The sequence below is a fragment of the Ahaetulla prasina genome, chromosome 5 (genome assembly GCF_028640845.1).
Source record: "Ahaetulla prasina isolate Xishuangbanna chromosome 5, ASM2864084v1, whole genome shotgun sequence".
Taxonomy (NCBI): Eukaryota; Metazoa; Chordata; class Lepidosauria; order Squamata; family Colubridae; genus Ahaetulla; species Ahaetulla prasina.
In genome coordinates, this window is record NC_080543.1 from 5626049 (window position 1) to 5639584 (window position 13536).

The 13536-nt window shown below is 43.7% G+C and overlaps 1 protein-coding gene across 1 annotated transcript; it reads left to right on the forward strand.

The window, feature by feature from the left end:
- Positions 1-242: 242 nt before the first annotated feature.
- Positions 243-11625, forward strand: AQP11 (aquaporin 11). Its single transcript, XM_058186547.1, has 3 exons — positions 243-856; positions 7642-7758; positions 11469-11625. Exons 1-3 carry the CDS (start codon positions 259-261, stop codon positions 11528-11530), a joined length of 777 nt encoding a protein of 258 aa, XP_058042530.1. The 5' UTR covers positions 243-258; the 3' UTR covers positions 11531-11625.
- Positions 11626-13536: the final 1911 nt, after the last annotated feature.

Genomic DNA, 13536 nt, shown 5'->3' on the forward strand with positions numbered 1-13536 from the left:
TAAAAACATCCTGCTGGTCTTAGCTGTAACTAATGAATGTAGAATGTAGAATGAGACTATTGCCTTACACAATGTAAGCCGCCCTGAGTCTTCGGAGGAGGGCGGGATATAAATGCAAATAAATAAAAAATAAAAAAAAGTCACTAAACGGACGGTTGTAAATTTGTGGACTTCCCGTTATCAACCCTCCTCCTCTTCTTCTTCTTTGTTTTTTGTTCCTTCCTTTTCTTTTTTTCCCCCCTTTCTTCCCCCGCAGCCATGAATACCGACGAAGCCTTGATTTCGCTGCTGGTGATGGCGGGCACCATCTTCGTGGTGGGCACGTGCAGGCAGCTGGCCCACCGGGCGCTACTCCGGCGGACTTCCAACTGGTTCAGTTTCGCCCAGGAACTGACGGCCACTTTCCAGATCTGCGCTTGCACCCACGAACTCTGCCTGCTGGGCAGCCTCCTGCCCCGTCCGCAGATCGCCCTTTGGCTGACGTACATTTTCACCGTCCTCCACGGCTGGACGTTGACGGGCAGCGTGGGCAACCCGGCCAGCAGCATCCAACAGTTTTACAAAGGGCAGCTGGGGGTCCGCGCCTGGTGCCTGCAGACCTCGGCGCAGTTCGCGGCGGCCGTCTTGGCGCACCTGTGCATGAAATTGATCTGGATGGCGGGATTCACCTCTGCCCACTTAAGAGCGCTGCCCGACGTCTGCAGCAACCCCATCCAAACGACCATCGCCAACGCCTTCGGCCTGGAGTTTCTCTTCTCCTTCCTCTTACACCTGACTTTGCTCCAACTTCAGGCCATGAACCCCACGATGAAAGTCCACCTCATCGCGCTGCTGATCACGTCTTTCGTCTACGCAGGTGGGTTGGGTTTCGCTCCCTCGTCGGCTCCTCCCGACTTTTAAAACTCGGACCGGGTTCTTCGCTTGGGAGTCCTCGACATACGGACCCCATGGAGGTCCCGACGTTTCTGTGGCTAAGCAGGGCACTTCAGGGAAGGTTTGCTCCAAGAGCTGGGATGGCGCAGGGGTTAGAAATGCAGTCTTGGGTGGGGAGCAAACGCTAGCAATGTACGAAACGGAAAGGGGAATTTGTAGCAAGGCGTAACTTGGAAAGGTAGTCCTCGTTTAGCGACCACCTCGTTTATGGCGCCTTTGCGGTTACCGCAGGGATGAAAAAGTGTAGAATAGAATAACAGAGTTGGAAGTGACCTTGGAGGTCTTCTAGTCCAACCCTCTGCTCAGGCAGGAAACCTTACACCACTTCAGACAGAATGGTTCTTCAACATCTTCTTAAAAACTTCCAGTGTTGGAGGATTCACAACTTCTGGTGGCAAGTCGTTCCACTGGTTAATTGTTCTAACTGTCAGGAAATTTCTCCTTAATTCCAGGTTGCTTCTCTCCTTGATTAGTTTCCATCCATTGTTTCTTGTCCTGCCCTTGTAGTCCCTTTTCCTTCCTTCCTTCCTTCCTTCCTTCCTTGTAGTCTCTTTGCCTTCTTTCCTCCCTTCCCTCCCTCCCTCCCTCCTTCCTTTCTATTATCTTCCTTCCTTCCTTCCCTCCCTCCCTCCTTCCTTCCTTGTAGTCTCTTTCCATTCCTTTCCTCCCTCCCTCCCTCCTCCCTTCTTTCTTTCCTTCCTTCCTTGTAGTCTCTTTCCCTTCTTTCCTTCCCTTCTTCCTTCCTTCCTTGTAGTCCTTTTCCCTTCCTTCTTTCCTTCCCTCCCTCCCTCCCTCCTTCCCTCCTTCCTTTCTATTATCTTCCTTCCTTCCTTCCTTCCCTCCCTCCCTCCCTCCTTCCCTCCTTCCTTCCTTCCTTGTAGTCTCTTTCCCTTCCTTTCCTCCCTCCCTCCTTCGTTCCTTCCTTCCTTCCTTCCTTCCTTCCTTCCTTCCTTCCTTCCTTCCTTCCTTCCTTCCTTCCTTCAGATAGAATAGAATAACAGAGTTGGAAGGGACCTTGGAGGTCTTCTAGTCCAACCCCCTGCTCGGGCAGAAAACCCTACACCCCTTCAGACAAATGGCTGTCCAATCCCTTCTTAAAAACTTCCAGTGTTGCAGCATTCACAACTTCTGGAGGCAAGTTGTTCCTTGTAAGTGGACAACTCAACGTTTACAACCCTGGCGGGCCTGCAAAGCGGAGGAAAGCTGGAGTAAGCTTGTGAGCACAGTCACAGTTTCACTTAAGCGAGATCGCTTCGCTGAATGGCCAAGAGGTTTTTAATCTCGCCTTGATCCACGTATAAATAGACCCTCAAGGAAGAGCCGCTGGAAAGAAGAGTGCGGTCGTCGTATTCTCCCAACCCTACATTTGCCAGCTGCGTTGTCTTTTCCATAAGATTCTCTCTGTCAGCCACTTCTGCTGAATCACAATTCGCAGCTCAGCCGGTTGTGCATTTTACTGCTTGATTGCAGCATAACTTGGCTGACTCAAAAGCCTTTGGAATAATTTATATTTATTTATTTATTTATTTATTTTATTATTTCAACTTCTATACCACCCTTCTCCCGAAGGACTCAGGGCGTGGTTACAGCCAACTAAGAACCACCAATACAAAAATTAAAAAAACAAATTTAAAAAAATTAATTTAAATAGGCTGAAGATTCTAAAAACTATTTTTAAAAACCCCCGTTAAAAACTATTAAAAAAACTATTAGGCCGGTCCTGCACGATGAAATAAAAGAGTCTTCCAACTCACGCCGGAAGGCCCGGAGGTCAGGGAGTCGGCGTATCCCTGGGGGTAGCTCATTCCAGAGGGCCGGAGCCCCCGCAGAGAAGACCCTCCCCCTGGGGGTCGCCAGTCGACATTGTCTGGCCGACGACGGCACCCTGAGGAGACCCTCTCTGTGGGAGCGCACTGGTCGATGGGAGGCCACCGATAATATCCAATATGCCGTGTTAATTGATAGAAAGGGCGGGGGGGAAACACCCCACTTCTAATGTAAAGCAAAGGTTAGAAGTTGTTGAGAACTTTCACGTGGCTGAATTGTGGTTTTCTTACCCTATTAAGTGTTTCAATTAAAAGAGAATATTTGTATGTAGCTCAGGGGTGAAATGAGGTGCTCCTCGGAGCTCTCTTGAGTTTGGGGGTTTTCTTGCAGATGTTTCGTGACCCGACTAGGTAATATCATCAGTGTTAGAAGGGAGTGGGGTTTGCAGAAAGGAGGAGGAGGAGGAGGAGAACTGTGGGGGTCCTTGGTACTCTCTGAGCTCGGTTGTTTTCTTATAGATGTTTCATTACCCAACTAGGTACCATCATCAGTGCTAGGAGCAGGGTTTGTAGAAAGGAGGAGAGGGGTTGGGAGGAGGAGGGGGAGGACTGTGGGGTCGTTGATGCTCTCTGAGCTTGGTTGTTTTCTTGCAGACGTTTCATGACCCAACTAGGTAACAACATCAGTGATAGAAGGAGTGGGGTTTGCAGAAAGGAGGAGGAGAACTGTGGGGCCCTTGGCGCTCTCTGAGTTTGGTTGTTTTCTTGCAGATGTTTCATGACCCAACTAGGTAACAACATCAGTGCTAGAATGGAGTGGGGATTGCAAAGGAGAGAGGAGGAGGAGAAGGACAACTGTGGGGGGTCCTTGGAGTTTTCTGAGCTTGGTGGTTTTCTTGTAGACGTTTCATGACCCGACTAGGTAATAACATCAGTGTCAGACGGGAGTGGGGTTTGCAGAGTGGAAGAAGAGGGACAGGAAGAGGAGAAGGGCTGTAGGATCCTTGGAGCTCTCTGAGCTTGGTGGTTTTCTCGCAGACGTTTCATGACCCACCTAGGTGACACCATCAGGGCCAGAAAGGAGTGGATCCGCTTTACCACTGATGATGTTACCTGGTTTTGTAATGAAACGCCTGCAAGAAAACCACCAAGCTCAGAGGGCTCCAAGGACCGTACAGCCCTTCTCCTCTTCCTGTTCCTCCTCTTCCACTCTGCAAACCCCCACTCCCTTCTAACACTGATGATGTTACCTAGCTGGGTCATGAAACGTCTGCAAGAAAACCACCCAGCTCAGAGAGCACCGAGGACCCCCACAGTCCTCCTCCTCCTCCTCCTCCTCCTCCTCACCACAACCCCGACTCCGCTAAAGAAACTCCTGAGGTTTCCCCCGCCAACTTCCTCAATTTGCAACAGTTCATTTAGTGACCGTTCAAAGCTGCAACCGCACCTAAAAAAAAGCGACCCGTGATGACCGTTTTTTCAGAGTTAAGCAACCTTTTGCAGCATCCCCGTGATCAAAATGCAGACGCTTGGCAACGGGCTCATACTTACGTCCGTTGCTGGGTCTCGAGATCACGCGATTCCCCTTTGGCGACCTTCCTGTCAAGCAAAGCCAATGGGGGGGAAAAGCCGGATTCACTGAACAACCGTGTTCCTAACTTATAACAACTGCAGTCTTTCACTTTCACAACTGTCGTAAAAATGGGGCCAAACTCGCTTAGCCACAGAAATTTTGAGCTCAATTGCGGTCGTGCTTCAAGGACTACCTACCTATACCTTGCCGAAAAGCCATGCGGCCACAGAAGCGGGAAAGGCAGCTCTAACGTTTTGCGCGCAAAAAGCATAAGAAAAAATTCCCCCCCTTTTCCCCCCTCCTGGTCCTCCCGCGGTCCTTTGTCCACCAATCGGTTCCACGTTGGTTGTTTTGAGAACGATCTGTTTGCCTTGGATATCCTCAGAGTTGCTGACCTTGGAACCACCATTTCCCCCTCCCAAACCACCCTCGCATCCTAAGGCCTTCTCTCCGCCCTCCCCTTATTGTTGTCTGGTGGCGAGCAGGCTGGGTTAGCGCATCAACGGTGACGACTTCCCTTGCCAGACTGTCCTTAAGGATGCCTGAAAAGATCTGAAGAACCTCCACCATGTGGCCATCATTGATCATTAACCTTCCCCCTGAAGAGTTTGGCAAACTCCGAAATGCAAACATTGTGGCTTTCAAGAGGTGATCTCAGTTTGATCCCTGAACTTTGGAATCTGTTCGATTTGGGCCTTGCTCCAAAATCTCCAGATCAGCACCTACTGGAATTGGCGGTTAAATCCAAGCGCTCATGTCCATCGGTGAAAAAGTGTCTCCTTGCAGGACTTCGAGATGGGGCTTTCGTAGCAAGCAGCCATGCCTGGTCCAATATTCCCACCCGTCCTTCTTCTGATATCTATATCAGAGGCAGAAATTGAGACTAAAGAGATGGTTTGGTCTATGGAGCAGACATGTTTCATGGTCTAGCAATTAAGGCATCAGGCTAGGAACCAGGAGATTGGGAGTTCTAGTTCCATCTTAGGTATGAAAGCCAGCTGGGTGACTTTTGGCCAATCACCAGAAGACAGTGCCTTAGGCATGAAAGGTGACTAGGTGACTTTGGGCCAATCACCAGGAGATGGTGAGTTCTAGTTCCACCTTAGGTATGAAAGACAACTGGGGGACTTTGGGCCAAGTACCAGGAGACTGAGTTCTAGTCCTGCCTTAGGCATGAAAGGCAGCTGGATGACTCTGGGCCAATCACCAGGAGATGGTGAGTTCTAGTCCTGCCTTAGGCATGAAAGACAGCTGGGTGACTTTGGGCCAAGCACCAGGAGATGGTGAGTTCTAGTCCTGCCTTAGGCATGAAAGCCAGCTGTGTGACTTTGGGCCAATCACCAGGAGACAGTGAGATCTAGTCCCGCCTTAGGCATGAAAGCCGGCTGGATGACTTTGGGCCAAGCACCAGGAGACGGTGAGTTCTAGTCCTGCCTTAGGCATGAAAGCCGGCTGGGTGACTTTGGGCCAATCACCAGGAGACGGTGAGATCTAGTCCTGCCTTAGGCATGAAAGACAGCTGGGTGACTCTGGGCCAATCACCAGGAGATGGTGAGTTCTAGTCCTGCCTTAGGCATGAAAGACAGCTGGGTGACTTTGGGCCAATCACCAGGAGACGGTGAGATCTAGTCCCGCCTTAGGCATGAAAGCCGGCTGGGTGACTCTGGGCCAATCACCAGGAGATGGTGAGTTCTAGTCCTGTCTTAGGCATGAAAGACAGCTGGGTGACTTTGGGCTAATCACCAGGAGACGGTGAGTTCTAGTCCTGTCTTAGGCATGAAAGACAGCTGGGTGACTTTGGGCCAATCACCAGGAGACGGTGAGATCTAGTCCCGCCTTAGGCATGAAAGCCGGCTGGGTGACTCTGGGCCAATCACCAGGAGACGGTGAGTTCTAGTCCTGCCTTAGGCATGAAAGACAGCTGTGTGACTTTGGGCTAATCACCAGGAGACGGTGAGTTCTAGTTCCACCTTAGAAATGAAAGCCAGCTGGGTGACTCTTATCTTTCTCAGCCCAGCCCACTTCACAGTTATTTGGGGGCGGGGAAAAAGAAGGAGGAAGGAGTACTATATACGTTCGCTACCTTGAGTTACTTACAAAGAAATAGAGGTGAGAAAAAGGTCTAGTAAATATATAAATAATGAAACCAAAACATTTGCAGAGATTCCAAAACTTTTCCATGTTATGGGATAATATACATATGCACGTGCTCTAAACATGGGAAATAAACAAGAGACCCCTGTGACTTGAGTCTGCCCCTACTCTGTGGTCCCCTCTTTGCTATTTTGGATCGTATACAACAGGATCCCTCAAACTTGGCCACTTGAAGATGTGTGTTGATTCAACTTCTGGTGGCAAGTTGTTCCACAGGTTAATTGTTCTCACTGTCAGAAAGTTTCTCCTTCTCTCCTTGATTAGTTTCCACCTGTTGCTTCTTCTCCTACCCTCAGGTGCTGTTTGGAGAATAGGTGGATCCCCTTCTTCTCTGTGACAGCCCCCCCACCCCCCCAAATATTGGAAGACTGCTATCCTCTCTCCCCTGGTCCTTCATTTCATTAAACTAGACATTCCCAATTCCAGCAACCGTTTTTTGATATGTTTTAGCCCAGGGGTTTCCAACCTTGGCAACTTTAAGCCTGGAGGACTTTAACTCCCAGAATTCCCCAACTCTGGGAGTTGAAGTCCTCCAGGCTTAAAATTGCCAAGGTTGGAGACCCCTGTTTTAGCCTATAGATTAACACATCTTCCTTCCTATAAATGTTTCATTTATTTATTTATTTATTTTTATTTGCATTTATATCCCGCCCTTCTCCGAAGACTCAGGGCGGCTTACACTATGTTAGCAATAGTCTTCATTCTATTTTTTTTTAATAGATAAAACAACATGTATTGAAGAAAATATATAAGTAAAAATATGCATCAATAATATTAATTTGATATAATGAAGGGAACAATAGGACAGGAACGGTAGGCACTATTGTGCTCTTATGCACACCCCTTATAGTCCTCATTTGTATAAATTTGTATATTTATATACAAAGTCAACTTATTGCCCCCAACAATCTGGGTCCTCATTTTACCTACCTTATAAAGGATGGAAGGCTGAGTCAACCTTGGGCCTGGTGGGACTCGAACCTGCAGTAATTGCAGGCAGCTGCTGTTAATAACAGACTGCATTAGCAGTCTGAGCCACCAGAGGCCCTTATTTTATTTTATTTGTCACAACAGTATATATAAGCGTAAGCATGAAAATAAATATATAATATATAAGCATATATATGAGCATAAGTATGTAATAACTATATTAATTGGGTATAATGAAAGCTGCATGACGTCTTAAAGGAGAAATGTTTTGTGTTTGCCCCGTAGGAGGAAATCTGACTGGTGCGGTTTTTAATCCAGCTCTGGCTTTTTCTCTGCACGGAAGCTGTTTCATAGACCAGTTCTGGGATTACCTGCTGGTGTATTGCATCGCGCCCTGCGCAGGTGAGCGGTTTTATATGGTTCATTTCTTGGGCTAAACAGACTAAACATTCCTAAATTTTAGGAAGCTAGGGTTTATAAAACGATGGACCAAGCGGGGATCAACTTTTAAGAACAGAATCTTAGAATAAACCTCTTATTTATTTATTTAATCACATTTCTATACCGCCCTATCTCCCAAGGGACTCAGGGCGGTTTACAGCCTATTAAAACACAAAATACAGAAATATAAATACAAAATAAAACATTAATTAAAAAACTTATTAGATAAGGCCGAATTTAAAATTTATAAATCAAGATAATAAAACCCCATTAAAAACTAAATTTAAAATTAAAATCCTAGCCCAGTCCTGCGCAAATAAATAGATGTGTCTTAAGCTCGCGGCGAAAGGTTCGAAGGGCGGGAAGTTGACGGAGTCCCGGGGGAAGCTCGTCCCAGAGGGTGGGAGCCCCCACAGAGAAGGCCCTTCCCCTGGGTGTCGCCAGTCGGCACTGCCTGGCGGACGGCACCCCAAGGAGTCCCTCCCTGTGAGAGCGCACGAGTCGGTGGGAGGCAGTCGGTGGCAGCAGACGGTCCCGTAAGTAACCCGGCCTGGATAAAAGTAACCTGGATAAAATAGGATCCCACATTTGCTTAGGTAAATCTCTCATTCGGCAATTAAAAGGTAAAGGATCCCCTCGCACATACGTGCTCGTCATTCCCGACTCTAGGGGGCGGTGCTCCTCTCCGTTTCAAAGCCGAAGAGCCAGCGCTGTCCAAAGACGTCTCCGTGGTCATGTGGCCGGCATGACTCAACGCCAAAGGCGCACGGAACGCTCTTCCCTTCCCACCAAAGGTGGTCCCTATTTTCCTAGTTGCATTTTTTTACCTGCTTTCGAACTGCTAGGTTGGCAGAAGCTGGGACGAGTAACGGGAGCTCACTCCGTTACACGGCAGCACTAGGGATTCGAACCGCTGAACTGCCAGCCTTTCGATCGATGACCTCAGCATCTTAGCCACTGAGCCACTGCAATTAGAGAGTTCCAAATTACAGTCAGTCCTCGACTTACGATCCCAACGGAGCCGAAAATTGCTGTTGCTAAGTGAAGAGATTTGCTAGATGAGATTTGCCCCATTTTACGACCTTTCTGGCCGCAGTTGTTTTAAGCGATTAACACAGCAGTTGTTAAGGTAAGTCACACGGCTGTTGAGTGAAACGGGCTTCCCCCACTGACCTTGCTTGTCGGAAGGTCGCAAAAGGGGATCACGTGAGCCCGAGATCTTGCAAACTGGCATAGGTACGTGCCAGTTGCCAAGTGTTTGAATATTGATCACGTGTCCATGGGGATTCTGCAATAGTCGTGTGAAAAGCAGTCTAGTAGAGAAGAGAAAAGAAGAAAAGAAGAGAATACAGAATGGAATGGAATGGAACGGAACGGAACAGAACAGAATAGAATAGAATAGGGATACAGAATGGAATGGAATGGAATACGGAATGGAATAGAAACAGAATAGAATAGAATAGAATAGAATAGAATAGAATAGAATAGAATAGAATAGAATAGAATAGAAGAGAGAATGGAATGGAATGGAATAGAATAGAAACAGAATAGAATAGAACAGAATAGAATAGAACAGAATAGAATAGAATAGAGAATGGAATAGAATAGAATAGAATAGAATAGGAGAATGGAACGGAATGGAATAGAATAGAATAGAATAGAATAGAATAGAATAGAATAGAATAGAATAGGAATACAGAATGGAATGGAATGGAATAGAATAGAAACGAAACAGAACAGAACAGAATAGAGAATGGAATGGAATAGAATAGAATAGAATAGAATAGAATGGAATGGAATAGAATAGAATAGAAACAGAATAGAATAGAATAGAATAGAATAGAATAGAATAGAATAGAATAGAATAGAATAGAATAGAATAGAATAGAATAGAATAGAAGAGAGAATGGAATGGAATGGAATAGAATAGAAACAGAATAGAATAGAACAGAATAGAATAGAACAGAATAGAATAGAATAGAGAATGGAATAGAATAGAATAGAATAGAATAGGAGAATGGAATGAATAGAATAGAAACAGAATAGAATAGAATAGAATAGAATAGAATAGAATAGAATAGAATAGGAATACAGAATGGAATGGAATGGAATGGAATGGAATAGAAACAGAACAGAACAGAATAGAATAGAGAATGGAATAGAATAGAATAGAATAGAATAGAAAGGAATACAGAATGGAATGGAATGGAATGGAATGGAATGGAATAGAATAGAATAGAATAGAATAGAATAGAATAGAATAGAATAGAGAATGGAATGGAATGGAATGGAATGGAATGGAATAGAAACAGAACAGAACAGAATAGAATAGAGAATGGAATAGAATAGAATAGAATAGAATAGAATAGAATAGAATAGAATAGAATAGAATAGGAATACAGAATGGAATGGAATGGAATGGAATGGAATGGAATGGAATGGAATAGAATAGAATAGAATAGGAATACAGAATGGAATGGAATAGAATAGAATAGAATAGAATAGAATAGAGAATGGAATGGAATGGAATGGAATAGAATAGAATAAAATGGAATAGAGAATGGAATGGAATGGAATAGAATAAAATGGAATAGAGAATGGAATAGAATAGAAGAGAGAATGGAATGGAATGGAATAGAATAGAAACAGAATAGAATAGAATAGAACAGAATAGAATAGAATAGAGAATGGAATAGAATAGAATAGAATAGGAGAATGGAACGGAATGGAATAGAATAGAATAGAATAGAATAGGAATACAGAATGGAATGGAATGGAATGGAATAGAATAGAATAGAATAGAATAGAATAGAGAATGGAATGGAATGGAATAGAATAGAATAGAATAGAATAGAATAGAATAGAATAGAAACAGAACAGAATAGAGAATGGAATAGAATAGAATAGAATAGAATAGAAACAGAACAGAACAGAACAGAATAGAGAATGGAATAGAATAGAATAGAATAGAATAGAATAGAATAGAATAGAAACAGAACAGAACAGAATAGAGAATGGAATGGAATGGAATGGAATGGAATAGAATAGAATAGAATAGAATAGAATAGAATAGAATAGAATAGAATAGAATAGAATATAGAATATAGAATATAGAATATAGAATATAGAATAGAATAGAATAGAATAGAGAATGGAATGGAATGGAATGGAATGGAATGGAATAGAATAGAATAGAATAGAATAGAATAGAATAGAATAGAATAGAATAGAATAGGAATACAGAATGGAATGGAATGGAATGGAATGGAATAGAATAGAATAGAAACAGAACAGAACAGAATAGAGAATGGAATGGAATGGAATGGAATGGAATATAATAGAATAGAATAGAATAGAATAGAATAGATGAGGGAAGAGAAGAGTTGGAAGGGACCTTGGAGGTCTTCTAGTCCATCCCCTGCTCGGGCAGGAAACCCGATACCATTTCAGATGCCTCCGAAATATGAATTCAGAAATCAGGTTTTTTTTAGTGCCGTTGTAACCTCGAACGGTCACTAAATGGATGGTTGTAAGAGGAGAATCACCTTTACAGATAGTTCACACTCTTTGAAAGTCGTTCAACCCAAGGAGCATCTGCTACTATTTTAATCGGCTTTTTTTCTTCCCTTTTCAAATAGTTTTTTCATTTTTTTTATTGTTTCTCTTTTCAGGATCTATGTTCGTTTCTCTTATATGGGACGAAGTTCTCCCTGGGCTGTACAGAGATATTTAAAGGCTGGGAAGACAGATGTGCGAGCATCGCATTACGAAAACGGATGCAAATTTTCTCTCATTTTCCCGGAGACCAACATCGAAGTATTCTTAACATCCTTTAGAAGTTGATGGTTAGCATGTGGTTTTAATGATTCTAGTCCAGGGGTCTGCAAACTTGGCTCTTTTAAGACTTGTGAACTTCAACTCCCAGAGTTCCTCAGCCAGCAGAGTTGAAGTCCACAAGTCTTAAAAGAGCCAAGTTTGCAGACCCCTGCTCTAGTAGGTTCCTGCGCTTTAAAATTTTCCTACGATGAGACACGTGGGAAAAAATCGCCAGGATCTGCGTTCAGATCCTTGAAAACTTGAAAAGCCGAACACCCACGCCTTTTAAAGGTTATGAAGGTTGTCTTCATTGATGCACATTTCATACTTTTCAGGGGTTAGCGTTCTAAAGGGAAAACGATTCGTTAAAAAAACAAGTGTCATAGGAAAAAAAATTACTTTTTCATTCAAAAAAATATAGCTGGGGAATAAGGATGGCAGCTAAAATGGTCGTAATTAAAGACTATGAGGACCGTTTTGCTCCATGTTTAGAACACCGGTTGGTTTTTTTTTTTTCTAAAAAAACCCCCAAACCTCAACCATTTTGGATGCTTGGACTTCAACTCCCAGAATTCTCCAGCCAACCCTGGCTAGGGAATTCTGGGAGTTGACGTTCCATCTATCCTAAAGCTGCTAACTATGAGAAACCCGATAAAGCGAGGCAGCCTCAAATCCTCACTAGAAACATTTTGCCACGTATTTGATAAGATATTTTTTTTTAAAGTGTGAGCCACCTTCGTATAAACGATCGTTTATAAAGCACAGTTTCATGCATATAACCTTATGCATGTAAAAAAAAACCACAAAACCCAGCAGATATATCATTAACTAAGGGCTGAAAAATTACTTTTTTAAAAAAAAAAAAAGTATCTTTATTGCTAAAGCAGATAGCAAGCGCAAAATGAGAAACAAGATCCAGTTGTGACAATTGCAAGGTTTCACATATGCTTCAAGATTTCAGGCATTAATAAAAATGGTTTCCTCAATGATTGGCGCAATCTGGAACGCAGCAGTTTATGAAATAAAACAAGACAGTGCCGTAATTCTTTTGGAAGCATCTATTCTGGAGCTAGCGTTCTTCCTTCCAGAATTTCCAATTTTGTTCTGTTACTATAAAACAGTTTCTATTTTGTTCCGTTACTTCATGCCGTTAGGTTTCTCCCCGCCCCACCTCCCCGAATCGAACAAGGGTGCTAACATTTAGAAAGAAAGCGAAGGGTTCGGTTTCAGGAAAACTTTGACATTTCCGACCCAGTTTTAAAGTTGGAAGCACTTTATAAACGTTTGGGTCTTTTTGGATTTTAAAAAATGCCGGATGTGCACTGGAGTTTACAGGATGCTGCCTGGAAATACCCAGGTTTTTTTAAAAAAAAAAAATAGCATGTCTTTAATATTTTTGGTGGATGGAAAACTTTTGGCAGGGTTTATATTCAAAGAACATCGAAGTGGTCATAAATTGCCATCTAATGTCCTTGAATTCCAGCTGAAAGGATTTCTGTGAATGTTAACGGTTTGTCTTCTTCGTGATAACGGCGAAATTCGCGCTGTAGTAGTTTATATTATACGCGTTTGATATGTTGTCATTGTTGTTATGGCAAAACTGCTGCAGAAGGCAGGCATCAAAATATTCCTGCAGCAAATCGGGCCAAGGACAGGGAATATCGAGTTCTAATCTTTGCACTAATTGGATTAGAAACATCATCTACCCTTTGAAACTTGAACGTGGCACACATCCCCTTTCCTGAAAAATGAACCAAGCCTGAACAAAATGCCCACAACTTTACATAGGGGGGGTTAATATTGTCTTAAAGAGAGTAGAAAATGGATTATTTTCTTAATAAAGAATAGTTTACTTTTACAATTCTCAAATGTTTTTTTTTTCCTTTCCTAGACTTTAAACCCCCCCCCAATATTCGCTCATTT

Coding starts and splice junctions, on each gene's coding strand:
- AQP11 (XM_058186547.1), top strand. CDS start 259: ATGAATACCGACGAAGCCTTGATTTCGCTGCTGGTGATGGCGGGCACC. Junction 857..7,641: donor CACGTCTTTCGTCTACGCAG/GTGGGTTGGGTT, acceptor TTTGCCCCGTAG/GAGGAAATCTGACTGGTGCG. Junction 7,759..11,468: donor TTGCATCGCGCCCTGCGCAG/GTGAGCGGTTTT, acceptor TTCTCTTTTCAG/GATCTATGTTCGTTTCTCTT.